At 46.5% G+C, this 25,580-nt stretch overlaps 3 protein-coding genes and 1 non-coding gene across 6 annotated transcripts; 1 reads left to right on the forward strand and 3 right to left on the reverse strand.

Annotated features, from left to right (window-relative positions):
• Positions 1-1,137: 1,137 nt before the first annotated feature.
• LOC103635338 (zinc finger BED domain-containing protein DAYSLEEPER-like) lies at positions 1,138-1,985 on the reverse strand. The gene is made up of 3 exons (XM_020542876.1): positions 1,414-1,985; positions 1,282-1,336; positions 1,138-1,213 (listed from the first exon to the last, which is right to left on the reverse strand). The coding sequence occupies exons 1-2, from the start codon at positions 1,943-1,945 to the stop codon at positions 1,287-1,289; spliced, it is 582 nt and encodes a 193-aa protein (XP_020398465.1). The 5' UTR covers positions 1,946-1,985; the 3' UTR covers positions 1,138-1,213; positions 1,282-1,286.
• A 9,867-nt stretch (positions 1,986-11,852) lies between these two features.
• On the forward strand, positions 11,853-15,425 carry LOC100217046 (uncharacterized). Of its 3 annotated transcripts, NM_001143418.1 has the most exons (8): positions 12,190-12,311; positions 12,419-12,619; positions 12,827-12,964; positions 13,148-13,208; positions 13,574-13,889; positions 14,560-14,681; positions 14,822-14,926; positions 15,070-15,370. In NM_001143418.1, exons 4-8 carry the CDS (start codon positions 13,161-13,163, stop codon positions 15,151-15,153), a joined length of 675 nt encoding a protein of 224 aa, NP_001136890.1. In that variant the 5' UTR covers positions 12,190-12,311; positions 12,419-12,619; positions 12,827-12,964; positions 13,148-13,160; the 3' UTR covers positions 15,154-15,370. The 3 variants fall into 3 exon arrangements, with proteins under 3 accessions (XP_035817215.1, XP_008654509.1, NP_001136890.1); XM_035961322.1 differs by lacking the exon at positions 12,827-12,964 and having other exon boundaries at positions 11,853-12,311; positions 15,070-15,425; XM_008656287.3 differs by lacking the exon at positions 12,827-12,964 and having other exon boundaries at positions 11,853-12,311; positions 13,574-13,775; positions 15,070-15,425.
• A 477-nt stretch (positions 15,426-15,902) lies between these two features.
• Positions 15,903-15,975, reverse strand: TRNAR-ACG (transfer RNA arginine (anticodon ACG)). The gene has a single exon. It is a non-coding gene; the product is annotated as a tRNA-Arg (tRNA).
• A 1,486-nt stretch (positions 15,976-17,461) lies between these two features.
• LOC100277777 (uncharacterized) lies at positions 17,462-18,675 on the reverse strand. The gene has a single exon (NM_001151261.2). The coding sequence runs from the start codon at positions 18,602-18,604 to the stop codon at positions 17,651-17,653; it is 954 nt and encodes a 317-aa protein (NP_001144733.2). The 5' UTR covers positions 18,605-18,675; the 3' UTR covers positions 17,462-17,650.
• Between the last annotated feature and the right edge of the window lie 6,905 nt (positions 18,676-25,580).

The following is a 25,580-nucleotide window of genomic DNA, read 5'->3' on the forward strand; positions in this document are numbered from 1 at the left end:
AGACACAGGATTGTATGCCGCGGGTTTGGAACCCTTGCTATATCACCCAGAAGAAACAGCAGTAAGGGGCCTTGACAAGAGTTGGCGGGGGGCAAAATTTACTGCTGTGATGGTTTCATGTTGCTTGCACATCGCCAATGCATTCACAGCACATGGACGGGTGGGGAGGACACAGCGCACGCTCGCGGCTGCCTTGCTGGATCTAGATGTCACTAGCTCCCTCCAAGGATCGAGGTGATGGTATCTGTAGCCCTTGCACTACCAGCCCGCTGTTCAAGCTGTCTCGACTGAGATCCTGGGCTGTTCTCAAAGTATTTGCAGCCACGGCTGTTCAGGAGCTCTGTTTTAGCTGTTGCTTGCCACCTTTTGACATTCGTGTCTGCCGAGGAGTAATGTTCAAGAGAAGAAGAAAAAAAAAAGAATGCTCGCATCTGCAGGTTGTGTGATTCTCATCCTTACCTCATCGACCCATGGTTGGCTCAAATCCAGAGCAGAGCTACAAGATGAACACCAGCAAAATCTTCTACCGCAAAATTTTAGAAAGGTCTTATCAAGTTCTGGGCATTTGGTTTTTTTAAACTTCGGTTCGGTTTTTCGGTTTAAAAAACTTCGGTTTTCTAGACATTAGAAACCGATCGGTTTTCTTGAAAATAAAAAACCGAGGAGTTTGGTTTCGATTTTTTACTTCGGTTGTTCGGTAAAACCCAAACACTATACAAGCGTACATAATTAGAAAGCTATCAGGCGTACATATAGCTATCAGGACATCAGATAGACAGAATGTAGACAGAATTTAGGAATACATGGTACATCACATAAATAATAATAAGTTCATTCCAACAAAGACACAGAGTTGACAGTAAATCAATAAATCAAAGAGGTAATTCTCATAAAAAAGTTCATTCTAACAGCAAATAAACAACAGTATAGGCGTACAGCACCAGCCGGCAGCCACCAGCCACCAGCTGACCAGCAGATAAACAACAGTAGTGCAGTACAGCACCAGCACACGGCAGCACTCCAGGAAGGCAGGAACCACCGAACCAAGATTATTACACACAGCGACAACAACAGTAGATAAACAACAGTACAGCACCAACACGGCAGCACTCCAGTAGACCAGTAGACAACAATTTCAGTTTGCACTTTGCAGTCAGCTGAGTCCTTGACACTTTGAGAGCACACGCCTGGCAGCCTGCAATCTCCTGCAGTCCTGCTTAACAATATGGCAATATCAATACACTTATACACCATCCAACTATGTGAAATAAATTCCCATACCATTATCAAGATTCAATAGTAGTCCCCTCCTTCGAAATGGTAAGGCCACCAATATCTGTACAGTTGCATTCTCAATAAGTATATAAAATATGTTTGATTAAATATATTCAGAACTAGTTTCATAGTTTGTACCTTCCTCAAGCTTAGCCATTTCTTCGGTATTCTCTTCAACATTAATAATGTTGGATCCACGAATCCAATCATTGGCACAAATCAAGCGCTCGACCATTGTTGGTGTGAGCGAGCTCCTAAAATCATCTAGTGTTCTTCCACCCGAACTAAATGCTGACTCAGATGCTACTGTTGATATCGGAATAGCTAAAAGGTCACGGGCCATGCGAGCAAGTATTGGCAGTCTAGTAGCATTGTCCTTCCACCAATTAAGAATGTCAAAACCAGTCTTATCTTCCTCACTGTCCTCAGATAAATACTTATCTAGTTCAGACTTGACAGTAATATTTCCACTCCCATTATTGTTCATTTGTTGAGCAACTATAGACCTCATCAACCGTTTGCTATGTGATGGCTGCTCTTTAGAGTCATTTGGTTGTGGTGTCTTCTCAGCTGGAGCATACATATCTTTGTACTCATCAAACAAGAAACGAAAAGAAGTGTTTACTGTTGTCCATAATTTCTCTCCAACGTCTTCACCAAACATTACCATGGTAGCCAACTTTACATAATTAGAAAGCTTGTACCTTGGATCAATTGTGATAGTCGCCTAGAGGGGGGGGTGAATAGGGCGAAACTGAAATTTACAAAAATAATCACAACTACAAGCCGGGTTAGCGTTAGAAATATAAACGAGTCCGCAAGAGAGGGCGCAAAACAAATCGTAAGCAAATAAGAGTGTGACACGCGGATTTGTTTTACCGAGGTTCGGTTCTCGCAAACCTACTCCCCGTTGAGGAGGCCACTAAGGCCGGGTCTTTTTCAACCCTTTCCCTCTCTCAAACGATCCCACGGATCGAGTGAGCTTTCTCTTCTTCTCAATCAACCGGGAACAAAACTTCCCCGCAAGGGCCACCACACAATTGGTGCCTCTTGCCTTGGTTACAATTGAGTATGATCACAAGAATAAATGAGAAAGAAAAGAATGCGATCCAAGCGCAAGAGCTCGAAAGAACACAAGCAAATCACTCTCGCTAGTCACTAAGGGCTTGAGTGGAATTGGAGAGGATTTGATCTATTTGGTGTGTCTAGATTTGAATGCTAGAGCTCTTGTAGTAGTTGAGAAGTGGAAAACTTGGATGGCAATGAATGTGGGATGGTTGGGGTATTTATAGCCCCAACCACCAAAAGTGACCGTTGCTGGCAGCCTCTGTTCGATGGCGCACCGGACAGTCCGGTGTACACCGGACAGTCCGGTGCCTCTGCCACGTCACCATTGCCGTTGGATTCTGACCGTTGAAGCTTCTGACTTGTGGGCCCGCCGAGGTGTCCGGTGCACACCGGACATGCACTGTTTGATGTCCGGTGCACCGGTATGGGCAGCCCTGACGTCTGCGCGCGCTGCGCGCGCATTTAATGCTCCGCAGGGAGCCGTTGGCGCCGCAGAGAGCCGTTGCTCCGCTGGCACACCGGACAGTCCGGTGCACACCGGACAGTCCGGTGAATTATAGCGGAGCGGCTGTCGTGAAAACCCGAGGATGACGAGTTCCGGAGGCCGCGGTTCGTTGGCGCACCGGACATGTCCGGTGCACACCGGACAGTCCGGTGAATTATAGCGCGCCGGCCTCCGCGAATTCCCGAGGGCGAAGGGTTGAAGTCGAAGTCCTCTGGCGAAGGGTAGAAAACGAAGTCTACGGGCGCACCGGACACTGTCCGGTGCACACCGGACAGTCCGGTGCCTCCAGCCAGAGGTGCCCTCGGTTGCCTTATTGCTCCTTTGTTGAATCCAACACTTGGTCTTTTTATTGGCTAGATGTGAACCTTTTGCACCTGTATAACTTATACACTAGAGCAAACTAGTCAGTCCAATATTTGTGTTGGGCAATTCAACCACCAAAATTATTTAGGAACTAGGTGTAAGCCTAATTCCCTTTCAATCTCCCCCTTTTTGGTGATTGATGCCAACACAAACCAAAGCAAATATAGAAGTGCATAATTGAACTAGTTTACATAATGTAAGTGCAAAGGTTACTTGGAATTGAGCCAATATAAATACTCATATGATGCGCATGGATTGTTTTCTTTGTTTTTGACATATTGGACCACATTTGCACCAAGGGTTTTGTTTTTGCAAATTCTTTTCAAAGTCATTTTGCAAGATAGTCAAAGGTAAATGAATGAGATTTGCAAAGCATTTTCAAGTTTTGAAATTTTCTCCCTTTGTCCAAATGCTTTTCCTTTGACTAAACAAAACTCCCCCTCAAATAAAGTCTCCTCTTAGTGTTCAAGAGGGTTTTAAGATATCAAGTTTGAAAATACTACTTGCTCCCCCTTTAGAACACAAAGAGATACCAATTTTGAAATTTATCAATTGAAAAATCATCAAATTTTTAAGATTAGGGTGGTGCGGTCCTTTTGCTTTGGGCTCATACTTTCTCCCCCTTTGGCATGAATCGCCAAAAACGGATACTTTGAGTGAGATATAAGCCCTTTATGTACTTTCTCCCCTTTTGGTCATAAAATGAATAAGTGAAGATTATACCAACGTTGGAGAGTGATGCGGAGCGACAGCGAAGGATGAGTAGTAGAGTGGAGTGGAAGCCTTTGTCTTCGCCGAAGACTCCAATTCCCTTTCAATATACCTATGACTTGATTTGAAATTCTCTTGAAAACACATTAGTCATAGCATATTAAAGAGACATGATCAAAGGTATATTTATGAGCTATGTGTGCAAGACTAACAAAAGAAATTCCTAGAATCAAGAATATTAAGCTCATGCCTAAGTCGGGTAAAAGATTGCTCATCAAGTGGCTTGGTAAAGATATCGGCTAATTGATCTTTAGTGTTAATGTAAGAAATCTCGATATCCCCCTTTTGTTGGTGATCCCGAAGAAAATGATACCGAATGGCTATGTGCTTAGTGCGGCTGTGCTCGACGGGATTGTCGGCCATTTTGATTGCACTCTCATTGTCACATAGCAAAGGGACTTTGGTTAATTTGTAACCGTAGTCCCGCAGGGTTTGCCTCATCCAAAGTAATTGTGCGCAACAATGACCTGCGGCAATATACTCAGCTTCGGCGGTGGAAAGAGCGACCGAATTTTGCTTCTTTGAAGCCCATGACACCAAGGATCTTCCCAAGAACTGGCAAGTCCCCGATGTGCTCTTCCTATTGATCTTACACCCCGCCCAATCGGCATCCGAATAACCAATCAAATCAAAAGTGGATCCCCGAGGGTACCAAAGCCCAAACTTAGGAGTATAAGCCAAATATCTCAAGATTCGTTTTACGGCCGTAAGGTGTGATTCCTTAGGGTCGACTTGAAATCTTGCACACATGCAAACGGAAAGCATAATGTCCGGTCGAGATGCACATAAATAAAGCAATGAACCAATCATCGACCGGTATACCTTTTGATCCACGGACTTACCTCCCGTGTCGAGGTCGAGATGCCCATTTGTTCCCATGGGTGTCTTGATGGGCTTGGCGTCCTTCATTCCAAACTTGCTTAGAATATCTTGAGTATACTTCGTTTGGCTGATGAAGGTGCCCTCTTGGAGTTGCTTGACTTGAAATCCTAGGAAATATTTCAACTCCCCCATCATCGACATCTCGAATTTTTGTGTCATGATCCTACTAAATTCTTCACATGTAGATTTGTTAGTAGACCCAAATATGATATCGTCAACATAAATTTGGCATACAAACAAATCATTGTCAAGAGTCTTAGTGAATAAAGTAGGATCGGCCTTGCCGACTTTGAAGCCATTTGCAATAAGGAAATCTCTAAGGCATTCATACCATGCTCTTGGGGCTTGCTTGAGCCCATAAAGCGCCTTAGAGAGCCTATAAACATGGTTAGGATACTCACTGTCTTCAAAGCCGGGAGGTTGCTCAACATAGACCTCTTCCTTGATTGGTCCATTGAGGAAGGCACTCTTCACGTCCATTTGATAAAGCTTGAAGCCATGGTAAGTAGCATAGGCTAATAATATGTGAATTGACTCAAGCCTAGCTACGGGTGCATAGGTTTCACCGAAATCCAAACCTTCGACTTGTGAATACCCCTTGGCCACGAGTCGAGCTTTGTTCCTTGTCACCACACCATGCTCATCTTGCTTGTTGCGGAAGACCCACTTGGTTCCTACAACATTTTGATTAGGACGTGGAACTAAATGCCATACCTCATTCCTTGTGAAATTGTTGAGCTCCTCTTGCATCGCCATCACCCAATCCGAATCTTGAAGTGCTTCCTCTACCCTGTGTGGCTCAATAGAGGAAACAAACGAGTAATGTTCACAAAAATGTGCAACCCGAGATCGAGTAGTTACCCCCTTATGAATGTCGCCGAGGATGGTGTCGACGGGGTGATCTCGTTGTATTGCTTGGTGGACTCTTGGGTGTGGCGGCCTTGGTTGATCATCCTCCTTTTCTTCATCATTTGCATCTCCCCCTCGATCGTTGCCGTCATTTTGAGGTGGCTCATCTTCTTGATCTTCTTGTTCAACATCTTGAGCCTCATCCTCACCTTGAGTTGGTGGAGATGCTTGCATTGAGGAGGATGGTTGATCTTGTGCATTTGGAGGCTCTTCGGATTCCTTAGGACACACATCCCCGATGGACATGTTCCTTAGCGCTATGCATGGAGCCTGTTCTTCACCTATCTCATCAAGATCAACTTGCTCTACTTGAGAGCCGTTAGTTTCACAACGTCACAAGAAACTTCAACAAGTCCTGAGGACTTGTTAAAGACTCTATATGCCCTTGTGTTTGAGTCATATCCTAGTAAAAAGCCTTCTACAGTTTTAGGAGCAAATTTAGATTTTCTACCTCTTTTAACAAGAATAAAGCATTTGCTACCAAAAACTCTAAAATATGAAATGTTTGGCTTTTTACCGGTTAGGAGTTCATAAGATGTCTTCTTGAGGATTCGATGAAGATATAACCGGTTGATGGCGTAGCAGGCGGTGTTGACCGCCTCGGCCCAAAACCGATCCGGTGTCTTGTACTCATCAAGCATGGTTCTTGCCATGTCCAATAGAGTTCGATTCTTCCTCTCCACTACACCATTTTGTTGTGGAGTGTAGGGAGAAGAGAACTCATGCTTGATGCCCTCCTCCTCAAGAAAGCCTTCAATTTGAGAGTTCTTGAACTCCGTCCCGTTGTCGCTTCTAATCTTCTTGATCCTCAAGCCGAACTTATTTTGAGCCCGTCTCAAGAATCCTTTTAAGGTCTCTTGGGTATAAGATTTATCCTGTAAAAAGAACACCCAAGTGAAGCGAGAATAGTCATCCACAATTACAAGACAATACTTGCTACCGCCGATGCTTATGTAAGCGATCGGGCCGAATAAGTCCATGTGTAGGAGCTCCAGTGGCCTGTCGGTAGTCATAATATTTTTGTGTGGATGATGGATGCCAACTTGCTTCCCGGCTTGACATGCGCTACAAATCCTGTCTTTCTCAAAATGAACATTGGTTAGTCCTAAAATGTGTTCTCCCTTTAGAAGCTTATGAAGATTCTTCATTCCAACATGGGCTAGTCGGCGATGCCATAGCCAACCCATATTAGTCTTAGCAACTAAGCAAGTGTCGAGTTCAGCTCTATCAAAATCTACCAAGTATAGCTGACCCTCTAGCACTCCCTTAAACGCTATTGAATCATCACTTCTTCTAAAGACAGTAACACCAACATCAGTAAATAGACAGTTGTAGCCCATTTGACATAACTGGGATACGGAAAGCAAATTATAATCTAAAGAATCTACGAGAAAAACATTAGAAATGGAATGGTCAGGGGATATAGCAATTTTACCCAAACCTTTGACCAAACCTTGGTTTCCATCCCCGAATGTAATCGCTCGTTGGGGATCTTTGTTTTTCTCATAGGAGGAGAACATCCTTTTCTCCCCTGTCATATGGTTTGTGCACCCGCTGTCGAGTATCCAACTTGAGCCCCCGGATGCATAAACCTACAAAACAAGTTTAGTTCTTTGTTTTAGGTACCCAAACGGTTTTGGGTCCTTTCGCATTAGATACAAGAACTTTGGGTACCCAAACACAAGTCTTGGAGCCCTTGTGTTTGCCCTCAACAATTTTGGCAACTACTTTGCCGGATTTGCTAGTTAAAACATAAGATGCATCAAAAGTTTTAAATGAAACAATATGATCATTTGATGCATTAGTGGTTTTCTTTCTAGGCAACTTGGCATGGGTTGGTTGCCTAGATCTAGATGTCTCACCCTTATACATGAAAGCATGATTAGGGCCAGAGTGAGACTTCCTAGAATGAATTTTCCTAATCTTGCTCTCAGGATAGCCGGCAGGGTACAAAATGTATCCTTCGTTATCCTGAGACATGGGAGCCTTGCCCTTAACAAAGTTAGACAAGTTTTTAGGAGGGGCATTAATTTTGACATTGTCTCCCCTTTGGAAGCCAATGCCGTCCTTAATGCCCGGGCGTCTCCCATTATTGAGCATGCTTCTAGCAAATTTAAATTTTTCATTTTCTAAGTCATGCTCACTAATCTTAGCATTAAGTTGTGCTATGTGATCATTTTGTTTTTTAATTAAGGCTAAGTGATCATGGATAGCATCAACATTAACATCTCTACATCTAGTACAAATGGATACATGCTCAACATTAGATGTAGAAGGTTTGCAAGATTTAAGTTCAACAACCTTAGCATGCAACAAATCATTTTTAGTTCTAAGGTCGGAAATAGTAGCATTGCAAACATCAAAATCTTTAGCCTTAGCAACTAGTTTCTCATTCTCATTTCTAAGGCTAACAATAGAGACATTTAATTCATCAATCCTAGCTAGTAAATCAACATTATCATTTCTAGGATCAATGCAAACATGAGAATCAACCTTAGCAATTAATTTAACATTTTCATTTCTAAGGTTGGCAATAGTGTCATGGCATATGCTTAGCTCACTAGATAATTTGTTACATTTTTCTACCTCTAGAGCATAAGCATTTTTAACCTTAACATGTTTCTTGTTTTCCTTGATTAGGAAGTCCTCTTGGGAGTCCAAGAGATCATCCTTTTCATGGATGGCACTAATTAACTCATTTAATTTTTCCTTTTGTTCTATGTTAAGGTTGGCAAAAAGGGTACGCAAGTTTTCCTCCTCATTTTTATCATCCTCATCACTAGATGTTTCATATTTATTGGAGGACCTTGATTTTACCTTCCTTTTGCCGTCCTTGGCCATGAGACACTTGTGGCCGATGTTGGGGAAGAGAAGGCCCTTGGTGACGGCGATGTTGGCGGCGTCCTCGTCGTCGGAGGAGTCGCTTGAGCTTTCGTCGGAGTCCCACTCCCGACAAACATGGGCATCGCCGCCCTTCTTCTTGTAGTATTTCTTCTTCTCCTTTCTTCTTCCCTTCTTGTCGTCGCCCCTGTCACTGTCACTAGACATAGGACATTTTGCAATGAAGTGACCGGGCTTACCACACTTGTAGCAAACCTTCTTGGAACGAGGTTTGTAGTCCTTCCCCTTCCATTGCTTGAGGATTTGCCTAAAGCTTTTGATGATTAGGGCCATCTCCTCATTGTCGAGCTTGGAGGCGTCAATTGGTTGTCTACTTGGTGTAGACTCCTCCTTCTTCTCCTCCGTTGCCTTAAAGGCCACCGGTTGCGCCTCGGATGTGGAAGGCTCGTCAAGCTCGTTGATCTTCTTGGAGCCCTTAATCATGCATTCAAAACTAACAAAATTCCCGATGACTTCCTCGGGGGTCATTAGTGGATATCTTGGATTACCACGAATTAATTGAACTTGTGTGGGGTTAAGGAAAATAAGAGCTCTTAGAATAACCTTAACCACTTCGTGGTCATCCCATTTTGTACTCCCGAGGTTGCGCACTTGGTTCACCAAGGTCTTGAGCCGGTTGTACATGTCTTGTGGCTCCTCCCCTTGGCGAAGACGGAAGCGACCGAGCTCCCCCTCGATCGTTTCCCGCTTGGTGATCTTGGTGAGTTCATCACCTTCGTGCGCCGTCTTGAGAAGATCCCAAATCTCTTTGGCGTTCTTCAACCCTTGTACTTTGTTGTATTCCTCCTTGCTTAGGGAGGCAAGGAGGATGGTTGCGGCTTGGGAGTTGAAGTGCTCGATTTGGGCCACTTCGTCCGTGTCATAGTCCTCATCCCCTATAGATGGTACCTGTACACCATACTCAACAACATCCCATATACTCTTGTGGAGAGAGGTTAGATGAAATCGCATTAAATTACTCCACATAGCATAATCTTCACCATTAAAAGTTGGTGGTTTACCTAATGGGACGGAAAGTAGAGGTGTATGTTTAGGAACACGAGGATAGCGTAGGGGAATCTTACTATACTTCTTACGCTCTTGGCGTTTAGAAGTGACGGACGCCGCGTCGGAGCCGGAGGTAGATGTCGATGAAGTGTCGGTCTCATAGTAGACCACCTTCCTCATCCTCTTGGGCTTGTCCCCACTCCGATGCGGCTTGTGAGAAGAGGATTTTTCCTTCTTCTCCTTGTGGTGAGAAGAGGGAGATCTTTTCTCCTTCCGCTTGGAGGAGTTCTTCTTCTTCTCCCTTCTCTTGGTGCGGGACTCTTCCGATGAAGTGCTCCCTTAGCTTGTAGTGGGCTTATCGCCGGTCTCCATCTCCTTCTTGGCGTGATCTCCCGACATCACTTCGAGCGGTTAGGCTCTAATGAAGAACCGGGCTCTGATACCAATTGATAGTCGCCTAGAGGGGGGGGGGGGTGAATAGGGCGAAACTGAAATTTACAAAAATAATCACAACTACAAGCCGGGTTAGCGTTAGAAATATAAACGAGTCCGCGAGAGAGGGCGCAAAACAAATCGTAAGCAAATAAGAGTGTGACACGCGGATTTGTTTTACCGAGGTTCGGTTCTCGCAAACCTACTCCCCGTTGAGGAGGCCACTAAGGCCGGGTCTTTTTCAACCCTTTCCCTCTCTCAAACGATCCCACGGATCGAGTGAGCTTTCTCTTCTTCTCAATCAACCGGGAACAAAACTTCCCCGCAAGGGCCACCACACAATTGGTGCCTCTTGCCTTGGTTACAATTGAGTATGATCACAAGAATAAATGAGAAAGAAAAGAATGCGATCCAAGCGCAAGAGCTCGAAAGAACACAAGCAAATCACTCTCGCTAGTCACTAAGGGCTTGAGTGGAATTGGAGAGGATTTGATCTATTTGGTGTGTCTAGATTTGAATGCTAGAGCTCTTGTAGTAGTTGAGAAGTGGAAAACTTGGATGGCAATGAATGTGGGATGGTTGGGGTATTTATAGCCCCAACCACCAAAAGTGACCGTTGCTGGCAGCCTCTGTTCGATGGCGCACCGGACAGTCCGGTGCCTCTGCCACGTCACCATTGCCGTTGGATTCTGACCGTTGAAGCTTCTGACTTGTGGGCCCGCCGAGGTGTCCGGTGCACACCGGACATGCACTGTTTGATGTCCGGTGCACCGGTATGGGCAGCCCTGACGTCTGCGCGCGCTGCGCGCGCATTTAATGCTCCGCAGGGAGCCGTTGGCGCCGCAGAGAGCCGTTGCTCCGCTGGCACACCGGACAGTCCGGTGCACACCGGACAGTCCGGTGAATTATAGCGGAGCGGCTGTCGTGAAAACCCGAGGATGACGAGTTCCGGAGGCCGCGGTTCGTTGGCGCACCGGACATGTCCGGTGCACACCGGACAGTCCGGTGAATTATAGCGCGCCGGCCTCCGCGAATTCCCGAGGGCGAAGGGTTGAAGTCGAAGTCCTCTGGCGAAGGGTAGAAAACGAAGTCTACGGGCGCACCGGACACTGTCCGGTGCACACCGGACAGTCCGGTGCCTCCAGCCAGAGGTGCCCTCGGTTGCCTTATTGCTCCTTTGTTGAATCCAACACTTGGTCTTTTTATTGGCTAGATGTGAACCTTTTGCACCTGTATAACTTATACACTAGAGCAAACTAGTCAGTCCAATATTTGTGTTGAGCAATTCAACCACCAAAATTATTTAGGAACTAGGTGTAAGCCTAATTCCCTTTCAAATTGCAACACAGAAAAAACAGCCAAGTTGAGTTTCTCTCCGTACTTCTCCCCCCAATATTTATAATATTTTGCAATCATTCTCTTGTCCATTTCAGCACATAAGTTGTCTTCGCTACGACACCACTCTCGCAATAAAACCAAAACATCAGCAATCTCGTGGAAGTAAGAATGTGAGGTTGGTTTACTTGTGACTGAAACACGAAGGGTAAGTTCATAGAAGTGCTCTAGGAATTCAGCCATTTTTCTTGCCTTTTCCCAATCTGATTTCTCAGGAACACCGAGGCCATTTTCACCTTCTAAATCTAGCCTATAGTATGGATCTTCATCACTATACCTTTCAAATGCCTTTTCATATTGTTGTGCAATATTTAGCATAAGGTATGTTGAATTCCACCTAGTGCAAACATCAAGGGTTAAAAATGCTTTGGTCTGTACTTTTGCTAATTCAGCACATTTCTTAAATTTGACTCCAGGCACAGTCATACTCCGAACAGATTGATAGGATACTCGCATCGCATTCCGTCACGCCTCCTCTAATCCACGGCCTCCCTGAGTGCGTCAGCGCCTCAAACGGTCTATCTTCCTAACGGCCCATTTCTCTATGTTGCGGAAATAACCGCAGCTGGGAGCCCCGCGATCGGCCCATTCTGAATTGGTCCACTTCTTCCGCCACACCCGAAATCAACGAGCATCTTCAGACTAGTCTAGCAAGCTAGCTCCTCACGGAACCTGCGCTCCGATCCGCCACCTCTCTTATCTGAAAACCTCCAGAGTCCAGCCTCCCTTCCGATTCCACCTCCAAGCTCCCAGTCCCAGCCATGGCGTCTCATGATCATCACCACTCCCACTCCCACGACGACCACCACCACCATTCCCACGGGTGCGCGCGCGCGTGCCATCGCTCCTAGAATTCCGCGATCTCGGTCGCTGTCTGCACATCTGACTCGACGCGCTCTTGGTGTGGCATTTAATTTGCTGCGCTTTCAGGGACGGCGGTGGCCATGCGGCTGGGGGATCGTGGGTAGGGGAGGACGGACGCGTGTGGCACTCCCACGACGGCCTCGCGCCCCACTCCCACGAGCCCATCTACTCCCCCGGCGACTTCACCAAGCGCGCGCCGCCGCTCGCCTCGCGCGACTTCGCTGACCGCGCCTTCACCGTCGGCATTGGCGGCCCCGTAGGCACCGGGTGAGCTCGGATGCTTTCTACTACTTGCTTTTACTCCTTCCAAATTCCAATCTCTGGTAGGCTGGTAGCCTACATTTACATCTCATAATTCCGGTGCGGTTACTTGGCGGAAGATGTGAAATTGTGGCGGCCGGAGAGAGACGCGCCTCCACGACATCTGTGTGAAGTTTCTTTCGTAATTCCTACTTGCACCGGTGCAAATTGCAGCTTAATCTGGGGTTAGGTTTGTTCTTGATGGAGGCTTCTGGACATCGATGGGATCTTTGTCGATAAAGCGCTTGCTTGTGCTGATTCATACCCTTTCGTTGGTTTTGTTCCTGAAGCTCCGTCCTGACATTTGGAGTGGTTAGTTGATATGATTAATTTGGAACATTGCATGTACGCATAATCATCCTGTAGATTAGTAGCCTGAATAACATTCTACTACTGAAACCAATAAACTTCATTGTCTGTGCATTGACCAGCACCAGCTACACTTTCAGTTATATGGATCCTGACACTTTTTTGAACATTTTTTTCCTTATTCAGGAAAACTGCCCTCATGCTAGCATTGTGCAGATTTCTACGCGACAAGTATAGTCTTGCAGCTGTACGTGGCACTCTGCCCTCTTATTCTTCTACAGAAGCGATCTGGTTTCCTCACCGAACTGAAAATGCAATGCTACATAAGATTTTCTGCATGCCTGGTCATATAGTTTCGAGATATTCACCTATAACCCAGTGCTTCAGTTTTGCTTCTCATCTTCAGACTTTTCACTTGTAAAATAAAGCAGGTTTTATTTGTCATATTTCTGATAATTCAACTTAAACCAAAGCGTCTTTCACTTTCTTAATCAGTGATTTTACCTGTGCGATGCACTGATATAGAAATAAAGTAGTTTTTCTTCTTGCGAAAATTTCCAGAACATAGAATATCTACAATGAGCCTTTTCTATTTGTTCTCTTCACATTCAGGTCACAAATGATATATTCACAAAAGAAGATGGAGAATTCTTAATTAAACATGGAGCGCTCCCTGAAGAACGTATACGTGCAGTGGAAACTGGAGGCTGCCCTCATGCGGCTATTCGCGAAGACATCAGCATAAATCTTGGTCCTCTGGAGGAGCTATCGAACTTGTACAAAGCTGATTTGCTACTCTGTGAATCTGGAGGAGGTATATTTTTTTACTTGATCCAAAATAAATGTAGGTCATTTCTATTGTTATGCATGTTAGAATCTACGCCGGAGAGACAACCCTGCAGGTTGCCGGCGAGCTCCTACCTCCCAGGTAAGTTTCTCCAGGTATGAGAAACCTCACTGGTACTCACACGCACGCGAACACTTTAGAGAGAAACACAGCAGATTTGGTGGCGTCCTATTGACGCCTTTTCTTAGCCTCTAAGGCCATATATTTATAGACTATCATAAGGAAACAAACTAGCTATTACAAGGGAATAATCCAGACTGCTATCAGTCCTGATCTTGCTGATTGGATCCGTCAATATAAGACTGATCCACTACCATACTTGCTATTTCCTAAAACAGAATAAGTAAACTAGCACCAATCAAGGATTACTTTCCTAACAATGCATATATCCGTATCAACCTACAGAATGTTTTTACTGGATCTAAACTCAATCTAGGTCATTCCTATTGTCATTGATATATCTGTGCAAAGTGCAAACCTACATACCCATCTAAACATTATTTCAGAGTAATAGTTTCTACATGGATCATGTTGCTTCTATGGCTGTCTCATGTTTGATACTGGACATTAGAATATGCTCCTTTCAAGTTCTTGCGTAAAAGAAAATTTTGCATTCTGATTCTACTGTTTTTTTTGGAGCATCATGTTAGCTGAAACCTCAGGTGTCCTGAATATGTCAAGCATCCCTCTGGTTCTGAAAAATTTCAACAATCCAGCATTAAAGAGTGCCATTTGTGCCTTTTCCATGCAGATAACTTGGCAGCTAACTTCAGCAGAGAATTAGCAGACTACATAATCTACATTATCGATGTCTCTGGTGGGGACAAGATACCAAGAAAAGGTGGCCCTGGGATAACCCAGGCCGATCTGTTGGTGCGTCGTGCTGTATTCACCAGCATCATCTATAACCTTGTGCACTTAACTTCATTTGTAGCTCTGCAAACTTATTTTGACTTTTGCACACTGGTCATATTTTATTGGCCGGCATAAAATGTCTGAGTTTCTGAACTCAGGTAATAAACAAGACAGACCTAGCACCTGCTGTTGGAGCTGATCTGTCTGTAATGGAGCGAGACGCACTTCGCATGCGCGAAGGAGGGCCCTTTGTGTTTGCACAGGTTCAAGATCAAACTATGCACATCTTTAGTTTTTTTTTCCTCGTGACTTTGTGCTAGTTGAGAGGAGAACAAGGTTTACATGTTCAAGGACATTTTACTTCCACTGAAATCAGTGATGATGGCATCTTTATATAATTATGCAGGTGAAACATGGAGTGGGCGTGGAGGGGATCGTGAACCATATTCTGCAGGCGTGGGAGATCGCGACTGGTAATAAGCGGCGATAAGATCTCACGACTTGGGGCCATATGTTGGATGCAGATTTGATTCAGTCGGCACTTCCACATGCATGTGTCATCTGTTCGTTTCTCAATAAATTCTGCGTCATTTGCTGCTGATTGTACTTGACAAGTAGAGACATGGATGGACTCTTAAAATTCCATCCATGTGTTAAATGACATATTCGAGACATCCTTTTCTCAATAAACTCTGCATCATTTGGTGAATTGCACTTGAGAAGTAAAGACATGGAGCCTTAAAATTCCATACTTGAGTTTAATGGCACATTTGAGATATCCTTTTTCTCCTTAAAATTCCATAGCTTCGTGGATTCGGTATTAACGCTCTGGACTACGAGTGGGAGGTTAATAGTCTGCAAGCCCGCTCAGTGAATGCATGAACGCTGGCATGTTGTGAAGCCGTTCAGTGAAAGTTCTGAATATGGAAAAGAAAAAAAAAATACTGCAAGGTCGCGCACTGAAAGATACGAATGCTGCAAGGCTGCGCAGTGAAAACGGATGTGAATGCTGCAAGGACATTCAGTGAGAATGATGCAAGGGCGTTTAGTGAAAGTTCTGAAGATAAAAACAAAGGCCATTCAGTGAAAACAAATATGAATGCTGCAAGGACATTCAGTGAGATATCTGAAGAGAAATGAAAAGTGATCAGTGAAAACTCTGAAATTGAAAAAGGAATATTCGTAATCAGTTAAAATATCTTATATGCAAATATATGAAACTAGAAAAAAAAACAAATGCGACTCCGCTGGGGATCGAACCCAGAATCTCTGGTTCCGTAGACCAGCGCCTTATCCATTGGGCCACGGAGTCTTTGTTGTTTTAATGAACTTGTAGTTAAATATGAGGGTATCTTGCAACATTTTTTATGAAAGAACACGACGAATAGTAGTGGTAGGTGGTTTTTATCAAGGAAACTGTCGAATATAGCACTGCATATTTGAAAATTTCCATAAAAAACATTAAGTACTTGAGAAAAAAATACTCCTTTCACCCTAAATTATAAGATATTTTAACATTTTGGTAAGTCAAAACATTCGATGTTGATCAAATTTGTATAATAAAGTAATAGTATTTATGATACTATTAGATTCTTTTCTAATAATATTTTAAAAATAATTCTAATCGAACTTAAGACGTTTTGACTCTCCAACAAAAATAAGATATTTTATAATTTGAAACGGATCGAGTATTTCACTTGAGAGTTTATTGAAGGATTCGAAAAACAAATATATGAGAAGAGATATTTTTTCATAGAATATTTTAGATTTATCTCCATGTCCAAGAACAAAGATACTAACTATACTTAATGATAAAGTATGAATATTCTAGAGATAAATACGGTATCTAAAAGCTTGGTGGTGGTAAAAATGTGCAACAGACCACTATATAGCGTGTAAATTGTCGATGTTTGATACCATCACTTAGTAAATTTGCATATATACATTGTTTCAACTAAGGAGGTGTTAGAATCCACTTCGGTAATTGTTAGATACTAAAAATTAGCTTAGCTAGGATGGATTATAATATGTGCAGATAATATATCAATTAATTATTAGCTAAGTAGCCAAATAACAAGAACCTCACTAATTGTACCAACCTACCCAATAGATCTGATATTTTGGCCTTTTCACTTACCTCTATTCACATGGTTTACCAGTAGCATATAAAAGGCGAAATACATGATAGATAAAACCATCAATATATCTACCTTTTAGCTTTTGGTTCCAAACAGAATTAAGCTAATATTAGCTGTGAACTAGTAACCAGTACATTCAAACAAGAATGTGGGATTGCCCCTCCCCTTGGAATCATATAGATAGGGTGTCTTCTTTTTTATTCCAACTCTTGGTAGGGAAAATATGTTTAACAGGCTCTCAGACTAAAAAATACCCTTAGGCCAAATGGCCTAGGCACATATGGGGTTAACCATTTTCTATTTCTCTAACACATACAAAAGATGAATTGTTTTTTCTACAAAGCATTGAAATCTCTGTGAACTTTTCTATGCAGAATTTTTTTCTCGGCACAACTGTAAAGAAAGGGTCAGATTTGCAAGTGCAAGATCTCATTTGTATTACAGAAACGAGGTTCCCACAAACCCTCTGCTGAAGATTTTGGCTGTGAAGGGGAAAGAGATAAAGATGACACTACTCCCCCTGCCTCCGGCGGTCCTCAGCCGTCTTTCGTGGTGTCTACAGTCCTCGCGAGTCGCGAGCTAGCCCAGCCGTCAGATGATTACGTTGGCTTCAGTTGAGGCGCTTTGATTTTGCTGTGGCGTTATTTCACAATTCACACGTTGAAAGCAAAGTTTTATTTAGGGGCGAAATTACAAACGCAAATCAAGCTCGAAACAGTGTTTTGAATACAAAAAACAAGTCCATGTCACAAGCTCAGGCGTCTTCGGGTCCAGTGTTGCATTCCGGCGAACACCTTTCCTGCAGTCTCCATCAACAAAAAAGCAGCACCTTGCCTGCTGCAGCCTTCGCTACTTTGCAATGCCGTTCAGGCGCTCGATAACGGTGATCAGTCCCTGCAAGCTCAGGTCCCCGTCGCCATTGGCCACCATGGCCGAGAACATCTGCCGGTACAGCGCCGCTCCAGGCAGCACGTTGACCTCCTCCTCCCCGCCGTCTCCGACCTCCAGCGCCATGCCGAGGTCCTTGACGATGTACCGCACGCTGCCCCCGGACGCGAACTCGCGGCGGAGCAAGCGGCCGCCGAAGACGTCCATGACGCGCGACCAGGCCGCGCCCCTGGACACCGCGCCGAGGAACAGCGGCGCGTCGAGCCCCGCCGCGCGGGCGAAGGACACGGCCTCGCCGAGGCCCACCACCGCGCCGGCCACCGCGACCTGGTTGGCGATCTTGCTGCTCTGGCCGCTGCCCGGCGCGCCCATGCGGGTCGCCCTGCCGAGGCTGGCGAAGAGCGGCGCGAGCCAGGCGACGACGGCCTCGTCGCCGCCGGCGAAGACGGCCAGCGTGCCGTCCCGCGCGCCCACGTCGCCTCCGGAGACCGGCGCGTCGACGGCGTGGCAGCCCGCCGCGGCCGCGGCCGCGGCGACCTCGCGCGCGAGGGACGGGGAGGAGCTCGTGCAGTCCACCAGCACGCCGCCGCGGCGGAGGCCCGCGAGGGCCCCGGCGGCCGGGTCCAGGACCACCGCGCGGACGTCGCCGGGGTTCCCGACCATGGTGAACACCACGTCGGACGCGGCGGCCACGGCGGCCGGCGAGTCCGCGAGGCTCGCGCCCGCCGCGACGAGGCTCTCCGCCCTGGACGGCGTGCGAGCGTACGCGGTGACCGCGTACCCTGCCGCGAGGAGGCGCTTGGCCATGGCGCCGCCCATGACGCCGATGCCGATCCACCCCACGCGCGTGGCCCCCGGCTGCACCGGCGCCGGAAAACCGAACGCCGCCGCTTCCAGTTGCCGCCCCTCCTCCATGATCCCCTCCGTACCGGAGCTACTCGCAAGCTGCCGATTGTCCACAGCCGCAGCCACGATTTTGGTTGGTTGGTTGGATTGCAAGATATCCCGCCGTTGCTTTCTTTTTTTTTTCAACGGGACAGCGACAGTGATGTGCATAAACAAACAAGAAACTCGCTGGGTCCCACTCTCCGTGATCGCAATTTCTTGCATGAATCCAAAAACACGCAAATTAAAATAATCAACACCCGATAGGCACCGCAAGTTTTCATATTGCTTTGTTCCAGAAGCAGGAGATGTACAGGAAGAACATCGAAAGGGGAAAACAAAACGATGGGCATTTGGTACACGCCAAGGCCGAGCGGTGAAGTGAAGTGAAGAGACGGGAGAAATAAAAGCGGGCAGCTCAATTAGAGGTGGCAGCCGCAGCAGAGGAAGAAGCAGGAGAGCGCGAGGCCCAGCACGACGGCCTCGACGACGTACATGACGCGGAACGCGACGGCGTCGACCACGGCGGCCGCGGAGCCGCTGCGCAGGGTGAGGGAGGGGAGACCCGGGAGCCGGCGCTTCCACCTGAGGGAGCGCGAGAGCGACGACGCGAGCCTGGACGCGCCGGCGGCGGATGGGACGGCCAGCCTCCAGCGCCGGCCGCTCCGGGGCAGGTTGTAGTCCCTGGAGACGAGCTTCCTCAGCCACCCGCGCGAGCGCGCCGGACCCGCAGGCGCCACCGCATCGGTCGGGGATATGGGCGCCGTCTCCGAAACCGAGCCCGCCCTCGCCGCCGCCGTGTCCGCCTCGATGGCCATTGGCCGCCGCTCCGCTGCCGCTGCCCTGGTGCGGGAGAGGGCGTCCGTGCGTTGGTTTGGCTGGAAACGTTGCGATCGGGTGGTGGACTGGTGGTTGGTAAGACGGGGGAGAGAGACAGGGAGGACGTGGGGGTGGTGGGCGACGCGACGTGCAGTGCTGCAGGGACTGGAGCGGACGACGAGAAGACTCGAAGATATATGGGGGAGGCGACGGGAGAGGGGGGTTCTGGCACTTTGGCCCCTGTGAGTTTCTGCTTTGTTCCGGCGCGCTCCTCGGCTTTGCTTTGTGCGCAAGCAAGGCAACAGCGATGCAACGGAGAGCGAGCGAGCGAGCGAGCGAGCAGTCTGGCACCAGCAACACAGCGACTAGAAATAAAGCACTCGTTTCCGGCACAGCACAGCTTCCAGTTGGCGAGTTTTTGGTTAACGAAAGGCGAGTTCCATCGAAGCCAGTTCATGCGCTTTCTTTGCTATGCTACGCAGGAAGGCAGAGGAGTGCAAGGGACAGGTATAGACAGGGGCGAAGCCAGGATCCAAAGACAGAGGAGATAGGCTTAGCCTCCAAGCAACCAAACCAGCAAAAACATAATATAAAAATGGTAAGGGAACCAACCACAATGTATATATTGATATATAATCTTCATTAAAAAACTGTATAATGAAACAACATCTATTTTGTCAAACAAAATAAAATTACATCTCAGTTATTTTGAATTTAGCTCTACGTGTATTAGCTAGATTATAGGCCTTGATAATATCATCAGAACAAATCATTGCCGCTAATTCCCTTTCAATATAAATGACTAGATAATCCCGTAAATAGGCATCTTCTATTTTTCTTCGAAGACGTGTCTTCACAAATTTCATAGCTGAAAAGGCTCTCTTTGTGGTCGCAGTTGACACAGGGAGAGTTAAGAGTAATCTCAATAATTTATTTACCATCGGATAAGAAGAATCTTTACCCAGCTTAACTAATCCACTTGGTTGGCCAAAAATTAAGGATTTCAGACTACCAAATAATAAACTGGCAGCAAGATAATGGGTTATAGGATACATTATTAATTTGACTTGGTTGGGCCATTGGGGGTGTCAGGCCCACTCCGGCCCCCCTGGTGGCTTCGCCACTGGGTATAGATGTCCAAACGTTCGTGCCGGGCCGGCCCGGGCACGATTTGACCCGGCACGAAATACACTTGCCCAAGCCCGGCCCGATCATATACCGTGTCGGGCCGGGCCGGGCCGGCCCGTGGGCTACAGTAACCAGTCCAGACCCGGCATGGCTGATCTTACACGGGCTGGGCTGGGCCGGAGGCACGACGGGCTACTAGTGTCGTGCTCGGGCCCGGGCCCATAAACAGATTTGTACTAAAAAACATAAACAGTTTCATACACAGATTTCTACACACATTTTAGCAATATACACAGAATTAATTAAGACTGGAGCCTTAGTGCAATGCTGCCTCATTAAAAACCTTCCTAGGTAAAAACTCACACCTCGTAAGAAAACCCTAGGAAGGAAAAGAGTACAACCAGCTCTTTATAGAGTTATAGTTAAACTGTTCAAGTTCAAGTGTCAATTACAGACTTACAGTCCATTACATAAATCATGAGTTCAAGTTCTAATTCTCCTGTTCCTTGTCACTTCAACTCTTTCTTGCTCCTTTCTCTTGATCCCAGAAACTGTTTCTTGTTCATCATCCAGGTACAAAGATCCATAAGCCACTTCTAGTTCCTTGGTCTCCTTCTCCACCTCATGCTGCTTGTGCAAGTCTGCTAGCTCCCAGTCCTTGATGCATGAGAGGACCTCCACCATGTCAGTTGTTAGCCGCCGTCGCCGTTCCTCGAGGACCCTGCCAGCAAGACTAAAAGTGGACTCCGAAGATATTGTAGAAGCAGGGACAGTTAGTACATCTTTAGTAATTATAGAAAGTATAGGATAAGTCTGGTTATGGCTTTTCCACCAGGTAAGAATATTGAAATCAGAGCCAAACTGAGTTTCAGTGTCACTGTCAAGATATGAAGACAGTTCAGAGAGAGCAGATTGAGAAGATGATACTGAGGGACCTGCACCCCTTCCAATAGAAGCAAAAAAAGAATCATCATCACCATAGATGTCATCCCAAGCCTCACTAGCCTTACCAGAACCACCAGATGCAGGCTGCTGATTTGCATTCAAGCACACCTCACCAAATTTGGTCTCATAGATTATGTACATCTTACTTAATTTGGTACGAATAGTAGATGGAAAGGTACTGTAATCAGTAGCAATTAGAGAAGACAACCTGAGAAGAAGTTTGTGAAACCCCCTCATCTTAGCTCTAGGGTCAAGAATGAAAGCAAAAGCATAGAGAATGGGTATATCCCTCCAATATTTCAGAAACTTGGACTTCATAGGAACAATAGCTTCTCTAAGCAGTCTATCATTTTCAAATGCATTTAGTTGTCTAGCAATTTTCAAGATATGATGTAGCATTAAAGGTGATGTTGGATAGTAAACACCAGACAGTGCAACAGTTGAATCATAGAAGACTTGAAGAAAAGATAACATCTTCTCAGCAATGTACCAATGATCATCACTAAGTAAGACAGACCCATCCTCTTTGCAAGGATGGTTTGTCTTAATCCACACAGAGAAAGTCCCTCTATAGGGAACTAAATGCTTAAGCATAAGAAAAGTTGAGTTCCATCTAACATCCATGTCCACTCCAAACTTGCGAGGTCTAACACCAACACTCAAACAATATTGCTTATAAGCAGCAATACGTTGATTGTAAGCATTTAAAAAAGTAATAGCAGTTCTAAAATCTTCAACATGTTGTTTCAAGCGTTTCAAACCACATTTCACAATCAAATTAATAATATGGCAAGCACAACGCTGATGCAAGAAAACTTCACTCAAGCATTCATCAGTAGAAGCATCAGACTGTATTATATGGCCAATGTAACCAGAGAAAACAGGTTTAAGATGATGCATTGCAGTTTTGTTAGAAGAAGCATTATCTAGAACAATAGCAAAAATTTTATCACTAATCTCATAGTCATCTGCAACAATTGCAACACGCTCAGCTATGTTTTCACCTGTATGTGCAACTTCTATAGGTCTTAAACCAAGCAGCCTCTTTTCTAAACACCAGTTACAATTAACAAAATGAGCAACTACACTTATGTAATCCTCTTTGGCCTTGCCAGACCAAATATCAGAGGTTAAAGCAACAGAGGATACAGATTTTAAGACCTCAATTAGTTGTCCAGCCCGGTCATTAAAGAGTTTAATTAAATCCCTTGCAGTTGTTTGCCTAGATGACTTAATGAACCTAGGATTGTGAGCACGGGTAATGTACTCCTGGAAAGCATCTGATTCACCAAATGAAATAGGCAAATCTAATCTAGCAATCAAACGACAAAGCTCAGATCGTGCAACACTAGCAGAGTACTCCCATGTAATAACAGAACCATCAGTATTAAATCTAAGAACAGACTGGACAATGCCAGCTTTCTCCTTTTCTTTCTTAGCTAAGCAATGCATCGAGTGTCTGATCAAGTGCCCAGTACCAGAAGAAGACTTAGCAGATAAAGTTTGCTTGCAGTAATGGCAAACGGCAGCGATTCTTACCTCCTTACCTCCCTCCATGGCAGTCACTTCTTCAAAGTCTTGCCATACTTTGGACGTAGGTCCCCTCCTCCTCGAACGGATGTGGGATCCAGAGCCACTGGTCGCCTCGACCGTGGGGCTCGTCGGCGTGGATCCAGTCGGCGTGGATCCAGTCGCGGTTCCCGCCTCAACGACACCAGCACTACCGATGAGGAACTGGAGTGCATCATCGGCTGCGTTCTCGTCTTCTAGCCTCCTCTCCTCATCCTCGGCGATTGGGTCTAGCTCCTGGACGTCTCCAATGGATGCCATCGCCAGCGGCCAGCCCAACCCGTCACGAGCTCACGGCGTCTCCGGCTCCTCACGATGAGAGACACCAACCAGATGGCCGACGTCCTTCACATGCAGAGAGGAGAGGGACAAGGTCTTAGTAGAGGAGGAGACACGAAATTGATGAGGCAACGAGAGGAGCATACCTGCTCGCCGAAGCACCAGATCCACCGATGAGGCAACGAGAGGAGAGGAGACACGAAGACCAGTCACCAGATCGAGGATTAGGGTTACGGAGTAGGGATAGGAGAGGAGGATTAGAGCACCGGTCACCAGATCGACGGATCCGTCGACGACCGGCAGTCCGGCACAGCGCTGGCTCGCCGGCGAGCAGAGGGGAGCGGACGAGGGAGAAGCAGATCTGTCGAGCAGAGGGGAGCGGACGAGGGAGAGGGCGAGAGACGGAGGCCGATACGATACCCGACAACACCAGTCACCAGATCGTCGGATCCGAGGGGAGCGGACGAAGGAGAGGCAGCAGCCGGCACAGGTTCGCCGTTGATCGGAGGGGAGCGGACGAGGGAGAGGCAGCAGCCGGCAGCGTGGGAGAGGCGCGAGAGCGAGAGGAGAGGCGATCGCGGGATTAGGTTTAGGTTTTCGGGTGGGGAATGGGGATCGCGGTTAGGCGCGGCGCGCGACGGTATTACATCCGCGTTTAGGCGGGCTGGTACCAGGCCGGCCTATTTGCCGTGTTAGGCTCGTGCCTGCACCGCGGACCGACTTAGCTGCCCAAGCATGGCACTGTGCCCGTGCCGGGCTGGCCCGGGCACGGCTCCAATCGGGCCGGGCCGTGCTCATGCCGGGCTGCTACAGTGCCGGGCCGCGTGCCGCCCGACGGGCCGGCCCATTTGGACAACTATGGGTATGTTTGGTTGCCTGGCCCAGAGCACAACTAGGCCCATTTGAAACAACGTCTCAATGTTTGGTTTCGTGGCCCAGCGCACGAGCCTGTCTCAAACGAGCGCACAACCAGGCCCATTTCGAACGCGGAAAATTTGCTTCGCAAGTGAGCCTGGCCACTCGCAGCCGCCACGGCTCTAGGGTTTTCTCCTCTCGCCACTCTCCTCTCGCTCTCGTCTTCAGACCCCTCGCAGCCGCCGCGGTGCTAGGGTTCTCTCCTCTCGCCACTCTCCTCTCGCTCTCGTCTTCAGACCACTCGCAGGCGCCGCCGCGGCTCTAGGGTTCTATCCTCTCACCACTCTCCTCTCGGGTTCTCTCGCCACTCGCAGCCGCCGCCGCGGCTCTCGCCCTCGAGTTCACTCGCTCTCGCCTCTCGGGTTCACTCGCTCTCGCCTCTCGGGTTCACTCGCAGTCGCCGTGCTCACGGGCTCGCCGCCGTCATCTCTCTCCACCCGTGGTGACGACACCACGCCCGCGGACGAGCTCGATCTGTCGATCTACTTTCATCTACTTCGCAAGGTAAGCCCCTTTCTTGGCTGCTCATCTACTTTCATCTGCTTTATCTTCTCATTTGATTTCATCTGCTTCGCAAGGATCGCTCTCCTACGACCTCGATCGGTTCTCAGCTGCGAGCAAACCCTAGCCGTGTGGTCTCCCTCTTCTCAGATTAGATCGCTCTCCTACGACCTCGATCGGTTCTCAGCTGCGAGTGAACCCTAGCTGTGTCGTCTCCCTCTTCTCAGGTTAGTACCCATCTAGATCTTCTCTTCTCGTTTGTCCTCCTAGTTCCCTCGATTACTGATCTGTGATCTTCTCGTTTGTCGTAAAGTTCTTGTCTTTGTTTATATATCTGATTAGTATACTTGCCTTGCTGATCTGTTGTCTAGTACCAAACTCTTGTCTTTGTTTATATATTTGATTAGTATATCTGATTAGTATTCCTCGTTAAATTCTTGTCTAGATCTGTTTACAGAATAAATAGGAAACATACCCTTTTGATAATGTATGATTCATCAGTGATGTTTTAAGGCTCTGTCAGTACTGTAAGAAAGCCATTTGAGCATGTTTAACTGAACTTTTTAGTGATGTGCTTTCTTTATATCTGCAATCAATAGATTTTTTTACTGATGTGCTTAACTGAAGTTTTCAGTGATGTGCTTTCAATATTCTTGACTACCTGAACTTAACTGAACTTTTCAATATTATATTAAGTAGCATGTTGTTCAATTATAACTGAACTTTTCAATTATAACTGAACTTAACTAAACTTTTCAATATTATATTAAGTAGCATGTTGTTCAATTATAACTGAACTTTTCAATTATAACTGAACTTAACTGAACTTTTCAATATTATATTAAGTAGC

Source organism: Zea mays, chromosome 8 (assembly GCF_902167145.1).
Source record: "Zea mays cultivar B73 chromosome 8, Zm-B73-REFERENCE-NAM-5.0, whole genome shotgun sequence".
Classification (NCBI taxonomy): Eukaryota; Viridiplantae; Streptophyta; class Magnoliopsida; order Poales; family Poaceae; genus Zea; species Zea mays.